Below are 22,124 nucleotides of genomic sequence, written 5' to 3' on the forward strand. Positions count from 1 at the left end.
AGCTAGACTTAAGGCTGAATGTTTTCAAGGAGAAATCAAAGCCGACAAATTTAGCAATATTTCAACAGTTTCCAGAAATTTCTGCAAAAAAGCATCACAAGGAATACCCTTTTATATTGTAATAAGTATATTTTTCAATAGTGCCTAAAGGATAGGAGGAACACAGAATCCGAGCTGAAATTTGATAGCCATCGAATATTTTTGAAGAATGATAATATTTTACTTTTAATAGAAAATTCAATCCAAACAGGCATTAAAGTGGAAGTTGGAAAGAGTGGGCATTTGTGTAGGAAGGGGAGGACTGGTTCAGTATCATTTTTGAAGCAGTTTATATATTGTGTTTTATGCGAAAGGGTTTTTTATTTTTCCGAAGTTGCAGTTCTGCATGATGTGAATGAAATGGAGATGCTCTGGAAGTTCGAATAAGCAAGATGTCTGTACATCACTGAAAAAGTAAACTCAAAACATAACCAGTCTTATTAGACTCAAAGCCTTCTCTCCAGAGACACGAAGTAAAATGTGTATGGTTAGAAAGCTTGAAAGCTAGAAAAATCTCAACCCAGTCTGCCTAGAGGGAGACAAATTCAAACCGTTCAGACCGTTCCGAGGAAATTGTTTTGATTCAATTGAAAATATTGAACGTGAATCGCTACGCGTATTGAAGGCTACTCCGGAAATTGCTTTTAACATATACTTCGAGGATTTAAAAAAACTTTGGCAAAAGTGTATTAAGGGGATTACTTTGAGGGGACGACATAGATTTTGAAGAATAAATTAGGAATTTAGAAATTATAAAAAAAGTCTTACTATTTTTTGCTCATAGTAGAAAATTGTGTATGTTTGTGAGGAGCCATCGTTTGACTGACGTGTTTTTGATAAAAACAACAATACTTACTATTTAAAATTACTTTGTATTTGCAAATTGATTTTAGTGAACTGAAAGCCCCAAATTCTCTTCAAGAAGACAGATTACCTTCAGGCAGAAATTCTGAATTTATGGAAACCGCATGCATGGAATATAATGATTAAACTAATAATTCTCCTTTTTGCCGGCAGTAATATGCATGATATACTGACAAATTGAGGTTATGTACATTATGTAGAATTATGAAAATTTGCAGATTCACACCTCATATGTTTCAAACACGTAAATGTGGTACTCATTCGACAACCCACATTCGTGTCCTCATTTAGCAAACATGGAATTCTAATTATGCTGAGCTCATGTCTTTATATGTTTTTAACGCACATAATTAAAATTAACTAAGCGCGGTCGTACCAAACTTGTCTGCTACACTCTCGCTCTTCCTGGCTATAATCTGTTGTGAATATACATTCTAGTATAAGTACCTCAGAGGGTGTCTGTATGTTTACTTGGCAAGTCATTTTCTAATTGATTTCGCGCTTTTATAAATGCTCGGTCTATCTTTTTACCGTATCAAATTTGCTCAATGAGAGGCACTTGGCACGCGCCCGTTTATAGCTACACAACTCTTCGCTTGCGTGTATACACCTGCATAAGTTTGTATGCTTCGTCGAGTTAGTTGAATATCAATTACAACTGATTGCGCTGATAAATTCCCACTGTTAAGCAGGATGTTGTACTTATTTATACACATGCGTTCCCATATATAATCAGAAGCGATTTAAGGCAGCCCCGTTTAGCAATCTAGGTTCTGCATTGTTTGGCGGGCTTAGCGAGTACACTGAATGTCAATTACAAAAATGTGTACAATTAAATATGGAAAGTAAATAATAAGTGATTGGATAATAATGTTAAACGCATATTTAGCAAATATGCCACTTCTTTCTAAATAATGGCTTTGCATATTTCAACATGCTTCCATTCACCGTGTTTTGGAACTCACTTTCGTGCTGGTTCGTTGTTGTTTAAAATTTAAACTGCTTAAAAGTGAAACCTTTGATACCAACAAAAGACCAGATTGGCCCTAGTTTCTTGCTAAATCGTAAAATGTTCCAAACATTTAGCAATTCGAGGCAAGGAGAATCATCATGAGAATTTCACACATCGTTAACCAAGTCACATACATACTTATTTTCGTATGGATATATGTATCCGCTCGTCCGTGCTCCTAATTTACTGCTAATTAACGTCAGTATTGGTTTTACTGCATCTCTCGCTCTTTTTGCTGCTGTGCTCCCTGCTGGTGCAACAAATGAAATGATAGGGTGCAAATGTGTACATTTGCATAGCGTGTGAATTTATTGAGTGTTCCGAGAGAAAGTGGCGGGATGGAATTGGGTTAAGCATACATTTTCTTATCCCAAAATATAGTTTAACTTCCATCCCGTTATGTTGTGTCTGTGTATGTGTGCTTATATAGAGTTCAATATTCTGCTAACATAAAATCAGGGTTTGCATGGGTCGAAGCTGAACAGCTAGTATAAGCAAATATGTTTTTATATACATTTTAAGCATTTTCCTATGCAATATTCTGACTGTCCTAACATTTGAAAGAAACTGGTTTACACCCTACTGGACGGAGTGTGTTAGGTTATAAAAAGTTGGAACAAACTATCAACGGTTTGGTCATATTTAATTAGTATACCATTTATAGAGAAGATGAAGTACACTAAAATACATTCCATACTTTCACGAAAATTTCTTACTTGAGTMATTTTCCACTTAATTATATTCTATATTCATTTCATTAACTCGCCAATGAAGTAAAGCAATCTAACCTAGTAGTTTCTAAAATTCGTAGTAATAGAAATATTGAAGGTACCGCCGGGCGTGTGAGTAATATTGCATTTGAAAAACGGTGAACGTCTGCTTACTGGTGAGTGACTTGCTATTTTCCTGACTTCTAAGTTAAGTTTAAGTCAAAAGCTGCAGAGTTTTTGGAATTTTATGAATACGTGAAAATGGTTATTTCTGTGTCACTTCAAATGGAATCACAAAGCGACATGTTGCATCAACGAAGTTCGGGCAATTAATTTGACTAATATCAGCACAACTTTTTAATGTCTTCCGATTATATAAATCGATTTACGAAAACATAATAAAAGAATAACAAACTTTTCAACTTTTCAATCCATTTGCTCTTCGAGTGTGCGGGCAAAAGGCAGCAAAATACGTGCAAAGCGTCGGGCGTACTCCACGGCTGGTCGGATGCCATGCTCACACACTCTGTGCTTGGAGCTCACTTCTATTTGCTTGCTTAGGTCATAATTTTAGCATGGCAGGACGGAGGTGTGGGTGAGTGCGAACGTGACTTCGGCTTGCACTGTCGGCTTGGAAGGGTGTCGCCAGATGCGCCACTAGCCAGCTTGCATTCCCCATTTCCTTATGAGCCGGGTCACCCGGTTTGCTTAGCTGTTTATTTGTTTACTTTCGAAAGATTTGAGGTTTTCTTTTTATTTACACTTAATGATTCTCTTATATGCATGAATACGCTCTATCGTCCAAAATTATATTCAAAGTTACGTAGAAAATGTTATTCTTTTTACTAGAATTAAGAGTTGGAATACACTATGCAAGGCAAGTTCTGCAGCTGACGTGATTGGCTCTTGCAGGTCCCTTTCAACATAGCAATCTACTCTTTAATTTTGATTTTTGAGACACGGATGGTATTAGACGCAGGTATTTTTATATAACAGATTCATTAATTTAGGCATAAGTAGGCGTGACAATTGCTCTTATCAGTACTTTAAAGTGTTTCTGATCTAATTTGGTTGCCATAGTTAATGAAAAGCATCTGCTTTGTAAAAAGTTCACATAAGTGGCTTACTAAGCTATCATTCAGCCAAGTAATTTTAGGTCCTAGGCGCATAAATATGTTCTCGCCTTGCAAATGACTCTCTCAGCATATTGTCTCATCAAAGCCGTAAGTTCGCAAATCTTCGGTAATCTGCGAGACTTCTATTATTCAAATACACACACAATTACAATGTTGCGGCATGGCCGTGTAACGATTGCCGTTGCACATTGTATTTAATGACTGTTAGATATGTACGCACGCACTTGATGGTCGCCGACTAATGAGCGATTTGTAAAACAAATCACTGTTGACTACAGTTAAATAACCGCAGAAATGTTTGTGTGTGTGCGTGCGCAGATGACTCTAGGAGACGAATGTCTGGTGGGACCCCTTGGCCCCTATCAGCAAACACATAAAAAATGTGCTAAAGAGCAACACGCACTCACACACATGAATGTACAAATGGTTGCATAGCTGTAAAATTCGGGCAAAGCAGCAGCGTTGAATAAATTGCGAGTTATAAATTGCGGTGGGAACAAATTACTCGGCCAACACATCATTGACAAAGTGACACCATCCAAACACAAGTCTGCTCGAAGCCAACGGAACTCTTCCATGTATGGCCTGAGTTTTGGGGGCAGATGAAAAGACAGAGGCCGAGAAAGTGGAAGCAGAAAATACGAAATGTGAAAAAATGAATAATGCCAGAGATCATCAGAGACGAGTGCAGGAAGTGAGTTTTATAATCACGCTTTGTAGTACACGACGTGGCGCGTGTCCGCGTTCATCTGAAATGTGAAAGCTAACATATGACAAGTTGTACTTGCGAACTCCCAACAGGCAGACGGGGAATATGATGGGCAAACGAAACTGCTGCTGTCTACGCTGTAAACAATTCGTAACAGCGAAGTATTAAAGGCGAATAATAATGTGTTTTGGGATGCCGCTCATGCGCCATTGGACTTGGCATTGACACGAATGGAATTAACGGCAGCGACGACGACTACAACCCATTTGCTGATGCTTCCGCTCCTCTTTTTTCTAACGGTTTTTGTGTCCCCTTTTCTGCATGATCTTTGTTTGGTTATCTGGTTTGCCTTTACGCACTCAAGCAGGCAGGCTGCACGCCGCCAACCGTTGCCAATATTTCAATAAAATTACGCACAATGCTAGACATAATAACCCAGAAGCGAAGAATATGCATCAAACTCAGCTTAGACTTCGCCTATGCTGGCGGACGCAATTACCGTACGACCTTTGTCAATGCCACTTGCCTTGAATGATGTGACCCCCGGGGAGAGGGACACATTTGGTATTCATAGTGGATTAGTTTTCTATGCCTGCGTGAACCAATGTGAGCGGATTACTGAAGTCTTCATTCAAGACGAAATGTCATCAGAGCATGTGAATAAGTGAGGGGGAAATTAAAGCAAACACTAAAATATTAAAATATAACGAAATACTCAAACTTTTGGGGTTAAGTCCAACGAATGAAATATGTCTATATACCGACATAATGGGATTAATTACTTAGCCACTTTGACTGCTCGACCAGGTTAAACAGAGCTCGACAAATGCGCTCTTTTCCTAAACTCCTTTGATCCCTTTATCTTGTAAATATGGTCTCTTTTTACGCTTTGAGCTGATATAAACATAAAAAAATGTCGATTTGTATTTTTAATGACGTCGTAGAGTTTGAAAACCTCGTTAAGTTGAGGAAAGTAATGTGCATACACACTGGCGACGCTATGAACATGGAATACTGCGAGGAATTCAAATTGACAAACTCACACCTTGGCGCCATGCTAATGCCGGGAGCTTCATTTGTATCGCGCTGGCGTTGAAGGCAATGAATGTGACAGGAATTCTGTAGAAATTTTTAGCGAGTGAGAAACCCTCATTGTAGATTCCGCCTACACAATTTTGGTGTGAAAATGAATAGAATTTCAATTTCAATGTCATTGCTGATGCCAGTGCCGATATGCCTTTATCACGCCCGGAATACATATAAATTATAAAGGCTGTGATGGCATGAATGTGAACTTAGATAAATACCGTTACATATATACGCATATGCTCTCATATGGATGAATGCCCTGCAGGAAATTCAGTTGACTGCATTCAAATAATGTATGACACCACGACGCTTCACCAAATCCCGTGTCGGGCCACCAACTACGATCTTACTGCCAGGGCCTGTAGATGACAATAAAAGCACAGAAACTTTCATATTTCCCGTAACAGTATTGTTTTGACATTAGAGATGCCTCGTAAGCTGAGAACGAGAAACTGGTGTGTCACACATCTTCTTAACGCTCGCGTGTAAAAGGGCGATCGATTTGCAGGCCCACTAGGCGCCAACAAAGTTCCGTTCGCCTCGCGCTTAGCTCTGGGTTTTGTTAAGCTTATTTATGTGTTGTACTTATGTATGAGTGTGTGTGTATGTATTTTTTGTGTTCATTCACTTCGCTTTCGCTTGTTTTGCTTTGCAATATATCATCTGAGTGCGACTTAAGCCTCGAGCCGAAAATTGTTTCCACCCTTATTGATTACACTCTGCTTGTATAAAAATGCGCATTCTGCGGGGGCCAAGGAGCTGTAGAAAATACTTGATTTCTTGGCAATTTTCTTTGTTTGCATATGTATGTATTTTTTGTATTTTTTGTATTTTCTCTACAAATTTCTATACGTTTGAGATGTTATCTGACAGCCAATTCTAAATGGTGGCCATCCACCTCAATATGTGCAATGCGAACTGTACTGGGGACTTTGCCCAAATATTTGCGGAATTTCGTTCGATATGTTTGTAAATACCTGAGTACCTGGCCCGTTTAGATATTTACACTTTGAAATTTCTCGTAAGACTTTAAATATCTGTAAAAAAGATGATTTTCCAAAGCAAAAATGTTCGCAACTTAAAGCGAACTGTAAACAGTAACAAAGGAACTCTTAAAGTACTCATTAAAACATTTATGTAAATATATACTCATAATACTTGTAAATACAAAAGTAACGAAATTCCAGGGAGTGCTGGCAAAGATGGGGAGAAGTTTGACGACATTTAATGTCACTTCGTGCTTTTTTTTGAAGAAATGAAACTTTTTGGGTGAGAGAAAGAAATCGATCCGAGTACTAGAAAGTGTCAACATGGCTATCACTTTATATTACACCTAAAAATGTATTTTGAAGACGTTTTACTTGAATTAAATTTGTATGGTAAGCAAATTATCCCACAATAAAAGGTAAAACACAATTTATGCCGAGACCATTTTCATTGAAAGTTGTCAATTATTAATTTTGTTACATTAATAAATTTATAACTATATTCATGCGTGTTTTTATTTACTTGAACGTCAATTTTAGAAAAACATCCATAATAGTAACATTAAAACAAGTAAGGAAGGGCTATGTTCGGGTGTCACCGAACATTTTATACTCTCGCATGATAAAGTGATAATCGAGATTTCAGGCGTGGTTGAGAACCGATTTCACCCATATTTGGTACATGTCATCAGGGTGTTAAGAAAATATTATGTACTGAATTTCATTGAAATCGGTAGAGTACTTCCTGAGATATGGTTTTTGGTCCATAAGTGGGCGATGCCACGCCTATTTTCAATTTAAAAAAAAGGCTGGATGCAGCTTCCTTCTGACATTTCTTCCGTAAAATTTAGTGTTTCTGACGTTTTTTGTTAGGCGGTTAACGCACTTTTAGTGATTTTCAACATAACCTTTGTATGGGAGGTGGGCGTGGTTATTGTCCGATTTCTTCCAGTTTTGAATTGTATATGAAAATGCCTAAAAGAAACGACTTTGTACAGTATGGTTGACATAGCTATAGTGGTTTTCGAGATATGTACAAAAAAGTTAGTAGGGGGCGGGGCCACGCCCAATTTTCCAAAAAAATTACGTTCAAATATGCCCCTCCCTAGTGCGATCCTTTGTACCAAATTTCATTTTAATGTCTTTATTTACGGCTTAGTTATGACATTTTATAGGTTTTCGGTTTCCGCCATTTTGTGGGCGTGCCAGTGGGCCGATTTTGCCCATCTTCGAACTTAACCTCCTTATGGAGCCAAGAAATACGTGTACCAAGTTTCATCATAATATCTCAATTTTTACTCAAGTTACAGCTTGCACGGACGGACGGACAGACGGACGGACGGACAGACAGACATCCGGATTTCAACTCTACTCGTCACCCTGATCACTTTGGTATATATAACCCTATATCTGACTCTTTTAGTTTTAGAACTTACAAACAACCGTTATGTGAACAAAACTATATACTCTCTTTAGCAACTTTGTTGCGAGAGTATAATTATTGCTCATCAGAGACTCTTTCACATTGTCCCACCTTTCTAACAATTTATGGATTACATTGCAAAAGAATTGCAATTTCCAAAGAATAAACCAAAATATTTCTGCTGTTTTGTTTTTATATTTAGGGTTGTTGTATTAATCCATTTTTCATCACCAGAAACAAGTGGGGACTGCTAAGACTTTGGGAGCTTTTCTTGGGTTTGTGAAAAATCTTCACCAAGTAATGCTACCAGTCCTTCGTCTTCAAACCGTTTTGTCTTCGAATAACTTTCTTCTTCTTCCAAGCCTAAATCACCACTTTTAAATCTTTTGGCACATTCGCTCAGCTAGATGATGTTTACCATAAACTCCCACCAACGATAACATTCCTCTGGGATTGTTTTCTTATTAAAGTAATGAAGAAGAATAGCCTCCACCACTAACACATTTTTCTATACAAATTCTTCATTTTGATTGTTCAATTTGTATGGCAGCTATATGCTTTAGTGGTCCGATAAATGAGCAGGAAGAAAGGGATATGCAAAAAATTCCCGATCGATATTTCAAAAACTGTGAAGAACTAGTTCACTTATATACAAACAGACAGACGGGCATGGCTAAATAGATTCATATTTTCTGTTATTTTAAATGTTATCCGATGTTTACTTCTAAGTGTTACAAACTTCGTATCAAACTTAATATAATACATTTTCCATGGAAACGGCAAGTCGAATATCGTGAGTCAGTTATACCACAATATAATGTGAAATATTCATTATTATTTTCCTGTCTTTATTAAATGAAAATGTTATTCGAAATTTCGTGTTAGCGTGCTTTTGACCACTCAGCTTGTTGTTCGTTAATAATTCAGACATTTTAAAATCTCGACATATAGTATTTCAAAAATCCATCTGTGCTTTGCATAAAGCAATGAAATTTTACTTTCACTTGCTTTCAACTTTAACGAACGTACTTATGCCACATTATTTGTATATTTACATGCAACGCAGCACGGTTTATAAGTAAAAAGCAACACAATTTTATATTTGAATTTAATCACCATAATATCCGAAATAAAATCAAATAGCTCGCAAACAACCACATTGTGGCCAGGGCAATAAGGAGCCATAAATGCCGAACTGCGTGCATGCAGACGCAACATTTTCGAGCAGCATTCGCCGCAATCAGATGCCTACCACCCTGTGTGTATGTGTTGAGCCTAATGTGTGCCAATGAATGTCCAATGAATGAAAAAACGAACGTGCCACGAATACGCATTTGCGCCTCGACTTCCTCCGGCTTCATTGCAAAAGCGCCTGCTAATATTTCAAGTGCTGGTCACATTCGGATGCATGGATGTAACTTATTTTATTTGTATCCAAACATTTTCATGGCCTTTCAGGGGCATACATATACATATATACATACATAAAATTCAACTTGCAAACGGTTGCATCAATGATTTCCAATAAAACAGAAAAAAGTGGATGTCTGTGGAATGGAAATCATCTGTGTTCAAAAATGCCAGTTATACAGTCCATTTCATTTGTTGTTGTCTTCTTTACTTTAATTATCGCCATGATGTTGCCTTCATTATGAGGGACAATTCAATTGACTTTGATACGGCTATTTTTATTCACACAGGCGCACAGATGTCACGGTCTGAGGAGAGAATGCTGGTACAATCTACTCTTGGCCCACCGTGGCATACACAGGACATATCTTTTGGACGAGGTTAATTGCTTCTGACTTAGCGATGGACATACTATGCATACAAACACTTACAAATAACAAATACGATTGTACTTTCATGTGGATGCATGCGCTCGGTATTGTGGGCTGCGTTCGCTTCGAGTGACTAATTGAGTTGCCTCAACCAAACATCAATTTACTATAATATAATAATAATAATATAATATCTCCTACGCCTTTACGGTACATGTGATTTGTTAACCCATCTGATGTGATATAAGTGAAAACATGAAAACATAGATGGCTTTATACACTTATGTTATATGTGCATGTGAGAGCGAAATTGAGTATTTGATTTATAAGTACTAAGATATCTTCGAGTCTCGATTCCCGATTGATGCTTAACCAGTTTCCTTGCGGTATGTACAGAAGCCAAAAAGTTTTTTTGCTGGATATGTTGTCATTTCCGTGAAACATAATGTGAATATTGGCTTAAACCTATACTCCTAAACATCCAATCATCGAACACATTTAGTGCTTTACTGAAACATTACGCGATTTGAAAATTTTAGAAGCCGCTGAGGTTCAGCAGAGGTTTGTTTGCGGAATATATGTCTCGAACTGTTAAGTACATAATGAATATGCTACATACATATATACGTATACATGTATACACTTCTATTGATATCTTAGATGAAATTTCGGCCTTTATATTGGTGGCGAGGAGATTTCGCTAACGGCTTATGGCCTTCAGCTTAATGCTTCTGACGCATCAATTTACACGATGTCCAAATTGTCATTTTCGTCAGATAGTAGAATCAATGCCGTGAAGAAGGGTGTTTCAATACGTAACTATGATACTCCATTTTTCCAGCCAATAACAGAGTTGAAGGCAAGAATACGAAAATTTTGCATTGATGCATTAAAGTCAGAAACCGACCACAAGATTCTCGAGGATCAAACAGAGAATACTTACATTCTGCGTTTTTGACGAAAACGCAAAAAAAAGTAAACTTAATAAGTTCAAGTTGAAGAAGAGTTTTAATTACATTTAGACACGCTCGGAAGTTTGTGTTATCACTTTGCAGGATAGTCTTCAGGAAAACCACTAATTCACAACGTCCATATTGCGAATCTGTGTAGCGAGCGACGTTCTGTTAAATAAATGGTGTGATTACGGAATACTCGAGCAATGTGCCTTTATTGTTACACCCTTTCATCAAGTTCCACCTTTGTTGTGTGAACTGATGGAGACCAAGAAATCGTTTCTCCTCGATTGCTTGCGGCAAACCAAAATCACCAAAAGTTAAATCGACTATTCAGCGTTTTCGGCGTTGACTGATTGGGGTCAATTCAACCGCATTCGAACTTTCACGATGAGTTTTCGATAAAAGTTGCAAAGCGGAATAACATACGATTACATTCGGTGTGTATGTGTGTATATGTATACTCCCACATGCAATGAATGAGTATTGAATTCGTGATGCCTTCTCGTGCATGTGGGTGCTTCCATTGCGATGGCGAGATTAATTCTGATAGTTTCTGGCGTTATTGTTCCATCTTTTCATGTTTAACATTATGGACACGTTCGACATTTTACATAACGGCAGAACGAATCTAATATGCGAACATGCTTACATGCCGTGGCGGGGCGGGGCGGGCTTTATGAACTGTTGACACTTTGGTCAAAGCACTTCGGGAATCTCCGTGTTTGTACTTAAAGGCCAATACAAAACGGATGATGAACATTGTGTCTTTGCCCCCAATAAATAAGACAGTAAATATGAGTTTTTTCTTCGAGAGTGCATAATCGGTTCAAGCAGGAAATTCCATAGCAATGTCTTCTTCGATTCAAATTTAATAAAATTATAACCATTTTTGAATCACGCTCCAATAACAAGCAAACCAAAAAAAAAAAAACGAGTTGACGACTTCGAGCATACTTTCTGCGACATCATGAATATACACATATTATCAGTATTATTACATAAGAGCGAAATTTGAAATCGTCCAATGTTTGTCTATCCGTTAATGCCAAGAGACATTGACAGCTGTACGCTTGAGGGTCACGTGTTTTTGTCATCGTACAAATGTGCCGGCCACATTAATATAATACAGTTGTAAAACGGTATCATTTCGGTCTTGGTCTTAGCCGTCTGATACACCATTCAAAATGATGGATTGCTCATGATCAATCATGTCATCAAAAGGAATTAGACAGTGACAACCGGAAACGAAGCATGTGCTTAATAGAATTGTGGAAGTGAATTAAAGTGGCTCAGTGCAAGTCCATCAATATGCGAAATATTTGTCTTGAATCTGAAATCTTGTTTTGAAAATTTATTCAGAGCTTTAAGGATTTAATAGTTACCTCATTTATTTAGAATAGTTGGATGATGAAAAGCTCATGATGCAGTTCCGGTAGACGCAGGCGGAAATAAAGTTCAACGCAGGTAATTTTAGTGAGCCAGAGAATAATATGTTCGAAAGTACCCACAATGTCCGATTCCAAATGAGGCGGTCATTAGTCTACTTACTATAACTCTAACCTACATTTTGGTGTGACAATGTATCGGGCTTGAAAAAGTAAATTGATCATATTTTACATTAATTACGGAGATCTTTGAAGGTATATCACAAACTTAAATATATTAACGACAGTCGGACACACCTTTACAGCGACTTCCTCATATAGCCTCATATAGCTCTTAGGAGAAAATATCAATTTGGCAATACAAAATTACCATTCCCCTCTATCTTGAAATCGAATAACCGAAATAATTTGTTGAATAATATGTGCTATGTAATTCTCCAATGATGATTTATGTAGCACAATTACAGAGGTCACAAATGACTAATTGCAAATACCATTTTGCAAGAAAAAAAATTAAGTTAATATCAGCGAGAATGGGCACAATAAAAGTTAAAGTGATGATACATGGAACATTGCGTGTTCGCTTGATAATTGGGTTGAATTATATGCAATGAAACCACCTAAGGGAAGCAATGTATTTATTATTGTAATAAAATATCGATATTCTTTCAAGTAAGCTGCTCTTTGCGTCTGTCCACTTATCTCTTAGCAAGGTTTGTAATGAAGGTGACCTCCGCTCCACTAAACTCATTACTTGATGGCATGCAGCCGGACTTCCACTTGTGTAGTCGCGACTATTTTCTAAACAACTCAAAATTTTGTTCCAAATACAGAGAGAAATTAGCAAGTTTCGCGAGGCCTTAACGATAACGTATTACATTGTATGTCTGGGACTTTAATTGGGTGAAACTGTATTTTCGGAAAGTTAGCTTTTGAAAAAACTCATTTAACACTAGAAGCTAATGAATTGCATATTTTTGTCCCCATGAATGTATAAATTCAATTTATAAGCGAATATAAGCGTAAGTATGTATATTTGTTTGTGGACATTGTAAACAAAAGTTTCTCCGAATATTGGGAAGCCAACGTGAAATATGGTCGGATGTGGTTTAAGCAATTAATTTGCAAATATTCAATAAATTCTCCTCGTTCATTGCAATAATCCGGTGCGCAGCGCTATTTCAATATTCATCAATGCGGGCGCATAATTAATATTGCTCATGCGCAGTGTATTCCCACAGTGGAAATGAAAGTGTACAAACTCCATCAATAATTTGCCCGGTCGCATTATAGTTTTCATAATTTCCCATTTTATTAAAATTACCTGTGTGTGTGAATGAGGCAATCGAAAACGGCGTTTAACGGTGAACTCGCACATGCACGCATGAAATAAATTATGTTTTCAAAATTTGCAGTTTTCGTATTTAATTAATTGGGATTGTTGGGAAATCCCTAGCCATAAGCAACATACCGCTGTAATCCATTTCTGCTCATTGAACCGCTTTCGTTTCGATTCAATAAAGAAATGCCGTTATAATAGCTATGATGAATTTTTGGCGATATTTGCTGTGGTCGTTTTAAAAAATCATCTGATTTTCGCTTGAGCTTTGGCCCTCCCCACTTGCTTAAGATTAGATTCATATAATAAAAATAAAATAGATGTGGTATCATAATTAGACTCTTCAGCCCAACAATTATCCACCTGAGCTAGCCAACCAAAGTAAGCTTCCTTCTATCAGGATCTTAAATTTCAGCAAACTCTCGAGTGCCTAAGCTACTGGTAAGCACATGCAAAGGCATTGCTGTTGTGTTCGTGAACAAAGGGTTTGTGTGCGGGGGCGAGTGTGTTTATCGCTTTGCCATCGTGATAAGGTTTTAACAACGTCCATCCGAGCGTCCACTTAGATTAATGAGCTGTGGCCCAGCCTCGTACACACGCACACAAACAAAGCTGCCAGGCCCGCGTGCGTATGGGTGTGTGTTCCATCCAATCACTCGAAAGCTTGCAGATTGCACTTTTTGTGATTGAATTTGATCCCGTTCGTCGGCTGTGTTCCGCACTGTTTGCTGCTGTGATAGCTGTGTGCTAGAAAAGCAGGAACTTTCTGCAAATGAATGAATTCGAACCAACAAAGTAAATAAGGGCGGAAGGCAATGTGTGCCTCTAATAATGTGCTTATAAGCCGTTAAGCTGTTGAAAACAACTACAAAGACAACAAAGCAGGCTGGCATACGAGCGTTCGTCACACACACCACAAAGAAAGTAAGTGCCCCTGTCCTTGTGTGTGTGTGTATGTGGACAACAGGCAAATTAGGATTAAAAGCCTGAAAATTATGGCGACATATGTCACAGCACTTACAGTTATAATTATTTTTAAAATATTCACCAGCTGTAAAGTGGAAACTTGCGAGCTGGCGAAGCCACCCCATCCTCGCTGCATGGATGGTCGTGCGTCCGCTATGTGCAATTATGTGCTTGAAAGAGTGCGGCGGTCATTATGTTGTTTGGAAAATGATTTACTTTCCAGCACAAAGCGGGCACGAGAAAAATTATTGCAAAACTGCACTCAAACGGCATTACGTCATGTCAACGATGTGTTTCAGCAATTAAAAGTTTGCTTTTGTGAAGAGCTGCCACTGCAACAAACACATGTACACATGCTCCTATGTATATGCGAATGCCCATGCGGTGTAAACATATGTTCACAAAGCCCGGCAGTGCCCTCGGACCACGTGCCACATGCGCACAACTAAATTAAAGTTTTAAGTGCAGTTTGTACGGGAAAAATTTAATTGGGTTTGCGAACGGTGCTTTCACACACACACACACACACAGCACAGCAGGCGGCACTCGTGCATTTTTAAAGAGTTGAAATGCCTGGCACTGGCATTCTACACTTTGGATGCACTTTGGTGAGACCCTCACCTCCAGGTTGGTGTGTGTGACAGCGCTAAGAACTTCACTACACAGTTGTTCGCCGAAAGTGCTTTTGTAACTGTGAAAGTTATTGAACAAGTATTATTCAGGAATTTTCTAGTGTCACACGTTTTGAAGTTGAAGTATGTGTGTGTATAACGATGCAAAAGTTACATTCCTGTTGATAAAATATTAATGGTTTTCCACTTTTTGTATTATTTAAGCTTAATTGTGCAGGAAACGAAATCCTGGTTGGATTTTTTTTTATATTTTATGATTCTCTGCAAACTTAAATGCATTTCTTCCATGCAAAAGTTCCATAAATTTATTTTTATTCACTCACAGCATGCTAAAAAAGAAGATAATATATTCAAAAATCCGATTGACTTTATATTGGCAAGTGGTTTTTCAATAGGTAGTGTCGAGATTATTGCTGATGCTCAATTGAGGAAGACCCAAATCAGTCTCCCACACGTTGTTCTCAAGCGTTGGTTATCCCAGTGACGTCGTTGTGGCGAATTTTGACTACCAGAATCGTCCTGCGTTCGCGAATTGGGCTGAGCCACAACTTAAAAAAGATCCGAATTTTAATTGAAAAATCATCATCATTTCTGGCTGAGTGGCTTTGTCAATAAGCGCAATATGCGTTAGTGGTTTGGCAGCAATCTACACGAACACGAACATGAAATTGCAGCAGCATCGGCCGATTTATGCTTGAATATGGGTTCCGCGGTGGCCATGCAATATAAGTCGAGTTCCATACATAATAACATTGAATGTATTTTCACTAGAATAAAGAGTTTTGTGGATACTCCAAATCGGATTTGTTGTTTTTTTTTTAATTTTGTTAGCGCCCTGATTGAAAAACCCGTTATAAAGCAAATGATAAGTAATGCATAATATATGCAAGTGCTGGTTGCTGGCTTTTTATTGTGGAAAATTTTTTGCCTGCCTATCTATTCGATTTTACCTTTCTCGTGAGTTCATTTGATTGTTGTAAACTCGTAAAAATAAAGTGATTATATATGCTGTAGTAGTTATTCAGTAATTTTTTGTACTAACTATACATTTATTTTTTCTCTCTGAATAGCAAATTCTTCTTCGACAAATTTTTTTCCAGAGCCTACTATTTAATTACCTTTTCACCAAAAAAGCCCTCAAGTATATACATATATATATGTACTATAAGTTCAGAGTAAGAATAATAAAACGAAAATGGCCACGTCTGTGAATGTGACACATTATCTGCCGATATGACTTTAAATTCTCTTTGTCATGTGGCGCACACAACATGTGACTGGTGAAAACTTCTCGTCACACAGCAAAATATAACGAAAAAATGTGGCTGCCTCGTATGTTTGTGTATGCGTTCACCGCGACCACTAAAGGCAAACTCGGTAAAATAATATTATATTATATTACTCTGTGAGAGTGCGCGCGAATGGGTAAACATAAAAGCCGCTGCAAGCCGAGTGCAATTTGAGGAAGTGAAAAAATGCGAAAGATAAAAGTTATAAGACATGCAAAGAAACTTTTTTGCGAGCGTCAAACTTTTCATATCCTTGTATGTGTTTATTTTATATGCTTCGCTTTAGTAATTGTAGCATATAAAATATTGTGGTCATAAATGTATATATTTAAAAGTGCTTAATTGGCCGGACGTTACCTATATTCGCCCATACAAATAACCCATCCCTAATGCTAGATTCCTTGCACATTTCTTTAGAGGGATTGATTTTAGGCTTCTTCCCTAAAATTTCGCAAGTCCTTGATCTGAATTTATTTGTTTTTTAGCTAAGCCGATTTGAGTGTGCGACCGCGTAAAACTGTGGCATATTTGCCTTCCGGCTAACGCAAAAAATAATTCATACAATAACAAATACCTCTATGATGATAAATGCCTACGATGGAGCGACACGGCTGCCTTGCGTATAAACAATTTTCCACCTTCTTTGCATTCCGGATGTGGAGTTCCGTGAGCCCGGATGTTGGACAAACATTTGCGAAAACATAAGCACTAGCCTCCCTTCAAACGGCATAAATCTAGGCACACGTTTTTCTACTCTCAACCTCACAATTTATGCTTATTGAAGCTGTATATTTATAAAACTGTGATGAATGTATGCGTGTATGCTCGTTGAAATGTTTATATTAATGCTCCTTTGTCAATTCTTTAATGTTATGTAAACGCTCAACTTTTTTTGGTTTCCTTAGAGGTTTGTAGAAGCCAAATCGAGATTTATTCATTTTTGAATTGTTCGCCTCGAGCTGCTGTGAACTCTCTTTTTCTATCCTTATAACAACCTCAGACACAGCGTTTATTAAAGACTGGTCTTCCAACACTCAACCTATCAAACCCAAAAATACAAGGTTCTGCATATTGTTATAATCAACGAAAGCAATAATTACGAAGGCGAATGGCCCATGGAGAGAATTCTATGAATAACCACAGGCTTATTATAATCTCCCGTTATTGCTGTACCATCTCCATAGACCGTAACTTGATAAGCCAAATAGGCGTAGACAATTATGTAATTGATAATATATTTTCGCTTTCAACTTTAATTTAGCAAGGAAAGAATACCTATACTCAATAAATATTTATTAAAGTGTGCGCGTCATAAATATGTCTGCTCTCTTAATGAACTTGTTTACTGGAAATAAGTGTGCAAAGCGAACATACTACTCTGGCGCGGCGCACTCGCTTATATCCTGGTGAAATAATATTTACTTACACTGCCCAGATAAACATATGTGTGTGGAGATCTCCGAGCACACGACCAGGTAATTGTATTTGCCTACTAAAGCCACCTTTCCTGCTTACATAAATACAAACTAAATATAAATAATACATAAGTAGATCTTGCGCGTCAGGTCGGCCGACAGAGAACGTGTTTATGGTAGCAATTTCATGCCTTGAGCAGCGACCAACCAAAGTACGAATGACAAGAACTTCCTCACAAATACGAAAAAGCCAAAGTAGTATGTGTTTGTGACGACGGAAATCTATCAGTTCATTGCTCGTACTTAAGCGCTGCAGTTTATTTGCTGCTGCCGTTTGTTGGAATTGATGAGGATTATCCCTTAGGCAAACTGAAAGCAAATTAATAGCGTCGCATAGTCAGCACAAGCACGTAAAACAGACACACATATAATAACTTAATATGCCGATTTGTACCAGCAAAGTTTGCAACAAGTACACAGTTTGGGCTTGAAAACACTGAGGTTACTTATACGCAGTGTAATCCACGTTGCTTTATATTTAAGTATATGTAGTTTTGCTTGTGCCTACTTGCGTCTAGTTGGGTTTCATGATCGTTCCAACTTCAAGCTCAATTGACCACTGCCATGAATTTACGAAATTGTGTTGCAAAGGACAACGTTCAAAAATGATTCATAGTTTTACAAAGATTTACGGATAACAAAACTTTCTTTACCTTTATGCTTTTAATTCATTTTCATACAAAATTTTGTCACTAACGTAAAAGTTGAAAGGAAATACTTCATTAGTTAATTGGAATGCAATTCATATTCATAAAATGCCCATTTCTCTAACTCTCCACAAATTTGGGTATAATTTCTTTAATTATTTTCCTCTTGAAAGCCGAGAGCTACCGCAAAAAGTTTGGTTTGTTGTGGATATTTTACACACCTCTGGTAATGCTTTTAATGGAAACTCTCGTGCTTTAATGGGCATAATGAAAAAGTTTCTCAAACTTTTGTGTTTTTTGAAATATTTTCACAAATTTAAGTGCGAAGGAAAGCGACGAGTTTTTCTTCTGAATTCCATACAAACATTAACAAATGTCGTTTCTCTTTACGCTTTTCGCAATCATTTTGAGAATATAAAGATTGGCATAAATATATTCTCTGAAAACATGTTTTCACTGGTGTGCACACATATTCAATAAAGAAAGATAAAAATGTAAAAGTAAATGCGAATACTTCGATTTAGGTTGCTAGTTTGCAAAATCAGCAATGCCACAATAGTCTGTGTGTCTGCAGACGGACAAAATATTTCTGAATTTATGGAAAAGTGTGATAAGTTATGCAGAAATCACGAAGAAGTCAAAATGAAATTGCGCCTACGCAGTAGACTCCCTTAAGCTGGTCAATTTCTACTCAAATAATGTATGTAATATATATAATACTTTTACACATAACGTCATCTAAAATGCAAAACAACGTATCAACAAAAAATCAAAATTTAGTTTTTATTTCTTATGATTATATGGTGTGTAGCATAAAATGTTCATATTCCGTGGTGTCAGGTAACCAATATATTATGCGAGTACAACCATTTTATAACCACAACTCAAATTTTGTTTCAATGTGAGTGGTTTGTTTATGTCGTTTTCCCTTCACCTGTAAACTTAGGAAAAGTGATGTTACGTTATTTTGCATTTTAGGTGAGGATATGTATATTAAAGTGAAAGAACTCCATCTACTTGAAAGCATGTGGTTGCCATGTCAATTTCTTCATAAAATGTAATCAAGGAATATTTAGTCTGATTCATTATTCCACTACTTGGAAGTATATGATATCCACACTATAAGTGGGCAGTGGCAGTCTAATTTCTTTGGTGTAAATACAGCTAAAAGACATATTCATATATAAGATATATATACATATATTTATACTTTGTATATTTACTTTGAATTTAGTTTCAAAATATGGCCAATTAAATGGAAAAATGCCGTCCGGGCTACATGACTTAAATGCCAAAAAAAAAACCGTAGCAATAACGACAAATCTTTCATAGAAAGTTTGAGTTGTTGAAAAGGGAATGCGTGTCAATTATCCTCTTAAAAAAAGATGATTTGCATATTTTTTGTTGCAAATGATTTTATCATTTGAAATTCAAATTAAATGTCTGGTTTAGGGCAATTTCAATTACAAAGATTGATAGTGAACTTTACAAAAGTTTTCCGGTTTAAAGCAACTTCATGATATTCTTTCTATTATTGTTATAGTTCTAACGGGTGATCCAACTAAAAGTACTTTTTTCAATGGCTTCGTTTGGACAAATCACGCGTAAGTCATGTCAAGAGGTCATGTTACTTTTGTTCAGTATTTTTGGCACTTCATCGGGAAAAGACTTATACATGAACAACATTCACAAATCGCACAAATCAAATTTAATTACTATAAGGAATGTGTTACGCGCGGTTCGTTCAATTTATGGTCTACTGAACTTGAGATCCAGCATCCATTATTCGGTAATATTCGACCGAATATGCATTGTCTAGCACGCAGGGATGAATAAATAGCAGCCGTGGCTGAGAGTGTTCCCGACGGCTGTGGACACATCGAATTAATCAACGTATTTATTAAAAGAATACTTCTCTAAGCACATAATTTCACGTTTGGAGCCGGTCGATGGCCACCTAGACTGTGTGATATCACACCATTAGACATTTTCTGTGGAGATATGTAAATAAATGCCATAGAATATTTTTTCGATTGATAAAAAAATACTCGCCATTAAATTTGTATTTGTTGTTATGTCTCTTTAAACATTTTTTGTAGAAATTTCTTTTAAATTCCAAAAAATTTTCGAGTCATGGTTTAATAATTATAAACAACGGCACGCCCTCAGCCCATATGTTTAGCATGGTTTAGCTGAAATTATTTGTGAGTAGAGAGATATTGACATAATTTACTTACTTTATTTGGTCCCATATTTCTTCACCGAAGTTTTTCAGCACGAGCAGCTCCAAGGCGTAATTAACGAATCCATACTGAAAAGTAGGGGAGGAAATATACATTTATTTTTGATAAAGCACTAGGAGAAACGGCTCTTAGGCAAATAAGTGTGGAATATAAACTAGGCGAAATGAAAAGTTTCACGAATTTAGAATTGTGTGTGTGTGTGCGTGTGTGTGTGTGTGAGGACCTCGCTTTAGTGCGGTGGTTGGGCCGACAACAAATCCAACATCAGCAGTGAGCCACTTAGAGTGTCTGTGGAAAATTAATTAATTTATCAAAAGTGTGAATGCGAAACGAATGGAAAGAGAACTGAAATTCTAATGGCATATAATTATGTGCATACATACAGACATACAAACGCAAATGACAAAAAAGAAAAAACTGTTCCCCCATTCCAAGTGGAATCAAATAAACTTTGCTGCAGCAGCGTCAGCTTGCGTCAAGTAGGCGGCATGGAATCCGATGTGGCAGCTTTTTATTTTTCTCTTATGACTTTCGCCATTTCGCATCATATTTCACTTAACTGATGTAATTTTCTTTATCCAATAGTATTGCATTTGCGCTCGTTCATGCGCCATTCAAGGTGTGAAGCACGCTTTCTCTTCCCATAGACACGGACCTACTTGACCCTTTGTGTTGCTGGACTTCCAACGGTAGGGATTTCGTGCAGCGTTGCGGACGCTGAGCCGATAAAGATCTTCATCTTCACACCACTGGACACACAAAAGCAGGTGTTTATTGGACTGCTTTGAATCGCACTCAACCGAAAATGGATTGCCGCCTGGCAGCTTTTAAACTAACCTTGGTAGCCGTTTTTTTCTTTCACTTTTATCGATAACGCAGAAATGCTACTAACGGTTTATGCGGCGCTTAAAATGAAAAATTATTCTTTGTGGATTGAAGATTGGTTATAGTTTTCTTTACTTTAGAATCCTTTCCTTTTTGCTGGTTCGTTTTTTCGTCGATTTGAAAATTAATCTTTAAAAACGCCTAATTTTGAAAAAATGGTGCTCCAACATTTTATCACAGGTCCTTTTGGTAATGAGTTGTTGTGATAAGAAGTTGTTTCGGTTGACTGAAATATCGAAAAATAAAATCGAATTTAAAAAGAACTTTTTTATGGCTCTAAATACGCGTAAATTAAATTATCAGAGCAGATGATGCAAGTTCCGATGCAAATTTGTATTTATTGTTTTCAAAGTCAATATCATTATATCCGGCAAATGATTGTAAGCACGCTATGCACTTGCATCCGGTTTGCTGTGCTATAATAGCTTAGAGGACAGCTTAAAATTAAATGTACAAAACTGCACTTTAGTGGGTGGAATTACGAAGTGTGCTGTGTAAAATTGCTCTGATGTGGTATATTTATAATTGTGTGATTTGAATGAAACCCAATATTTTACG

At 37.1% G+C, this 22,124-nt stretch overlaps 1 protein-coding gene across 2 annotated transcripts in view; it reads right to left on the reverse strand.

Annotated features, from left to right (window-relative positions):
* The window catches only part of LOC108978718 (guanylate cyclase soluble subunit beta-1), a 95,322-nt gene that overhangs the window by 65,617 nt on the left and 7,581 nt on the right, over positions 1–22,124 (reverse strand). For both annotated transcript variants that reach the window (XM_018949123.1, XM_018949125.1), the window contains exon 3: positions 20,676–20,749. In XM_018949123.1, the coding sequence (XP_018804668.1) occupies positions 20,676–20,749 (74 nt within the window). The remainder of the gene's footprint in view (positions 1–20,675; positions 20,750–22,124) is intronic.

Source organism: Bactrocera latifrons, unplaced genomic scaffold (assembly GCF_001853355.1).
Source record: "Bactrocera latifrons isolate USDA-ARS-PBARC rearing strain unplaced genomic scaffold, ASM185335v1 scaffold_126, whole genome shotgun sequence".
Lineage (NCBI taxonomy): Eukaryota > Metazoa > Arthropoda > Insecta > Diptera > Tephritidae > Bactrocera > Bactrocera latifrons.